The sequence below is a fragment of the Schistosoma mansoni genome, chromosome 4 (genome assembly GCF_000237925.1).
Source record: "Schistosoma mansoni strain Puerto Rico chromosome 4, complete genome".
In the NCBI taxonomy this organism is placed as follows: Eukaryota; Metazoa; Platyhelminthes; class Trematoda; order Strigeidida; family Schistosomatidae; genus Schistosoma; species Schistosoma mansoni.
The window spans coordinates 26,170,448-26,172,018 of NC_031498.1; the positions used below are offsets into that span (position 1 = coordinate 26,170,448).

Genomic DNA, 1,571 nt, shown 5'->3' on the forward strand with positions numbered 1-1,571 from the left:
TTATAGTGAATTATATTTACGCGGAAAGTAGACAATTCAGCGACATAATGGGGAAAATCCTCATTAATTCCCCTGGACAGGCGAAAAAGCAGACATTTTGGTGAGTTTCCCCATAATTTCACCTTTATTTTTCAACGCCTTTTCTCTTTTTCGCCTTCATTTCCTTATCATAGGTTGTTCGTGATAGTTTTAGTAATCACACTATAGTTTGATTACCTCGACATGTCAATCTAAATAACTGCTGATCTCCCGAAACTCAAACTACTTTGGCTACTACTGAACCTACTCCTTCGCATTTTAAACCTTAAGAACTAAATCTCAAATGAAAGCATTGAGTTCGTTGACAGTACATGTGTAGTTTTAAGTTGTAGGAACTTGTAAAGTGGAAACTGAAGATTACGAAACCTGAGAACAAACTAGCCGAAAAACTTCCTCATAACTTGCATCCCGAGCATTTCAGCAAATACTTTTAATAAGGCCAGAAACATATTACGGAGTGGTGATTACTTTCTTTACTTTTCCTGCGTCCGTAGCTTTCTGCCTGACTCATTATAAACAGTGCTTGATACCCGATTGCTTCAAAGTTAAGGTTTTGTGTGGAAAATGAACAAAATGAATAGACTCACACTAGATGGCATAATAGTGCGAAAACAAGCCAAAAAATGTAGACGTTTTGAAAGAAGCACTACCCTGATTCACCTTGAAGAAGTAGTTAACATAAACTTATTTTGTAATTAGTCTTTGTTATTATTCTCTTGCTTCTTAATTCAGCATAATTTGCGCAATTACTACCATCAGTTGTAAAGTTTTTGTTTACAAATACTTGACCTTGCTTTTCCGTTCCCGTTTTGTACTTCAACGGCATGAAACATCGATTGTCGCACTGCTGCACATTCAAAGCACTTGTTATCATTTATCAGCTGTCAGAATAGCAGAACTCTGATGTATTTGCTGCCTGTGTTTACAGGTCACATTTATATCCCCATTGCGTCATTAATCTGGGTACGTAATTGGGATCATTTCAGTCAAATTTGGAATCACTGACTACTTATAATTGTGGATTAGGAGACCAACAAAGAGCTCAAACACTCTTCCTTCTGACAATCTTAGTAACGTCCCATATTTTTCTTTATGTATAATTTGTATTTAGGTACACTAGCAAACTAACGTTTGTGGAGACAGGACTATAAAACATATTTTGTAAACAATCTTTCATAGTTTTCGCATGTATTTTGTGTATTTTCATATTCTGTACATTTAGCATTAGACAATTGTACTTGTTGTTTAAAAAAACTTCCCGCGCTATTTAAAAAGGACAGTGGTATTTTCCCTCGTTGAGTAAATTCTATTGTTTTGATCGTTATTAACGTATCAAGACTACTGTTTTTATACTTTGATTGAATTTATTTCAGTTAAAGTATTCTATTAGAGTATCATTTTTGGTATCCTAAATAGTTTTATCGTCGGTACTCCAGAGTACCTTTGTTTTTCTATTGTGTCTGTTAGTGCTTTAGTCCTAACTATTTATAGTTTTTTTCTACTTATAGTCAACACTCACTTTCGCATCCTAA

At 34.6% G+C, this 1,571-nt stretch overlaps 1 protein-coding gene across 1 annotated transcript in view; it reads right to left on the reverse strand.

Annotated features, from left to right (window-relative positions):
- Positions 1–638, reverse strand: part of Smp_136960 (putative sideroflexin 1,2,3) — a gene marked incomplete at both ends in the record, with an annotated part of 82,495 nt that extends 81,857 nt beyond the window's left edge. The window contains one exon of the mRNA XM_018797329.1: positions 627–638. Within this exon, the coding sequence (XP_018652382.1) occupies positions 627–638 (12 nt within the window). The remainder of the gene's footprint in view (positions 1–626) is intronic.
- Positions 639–1,571: the final 933 nt, after the last annotated feature.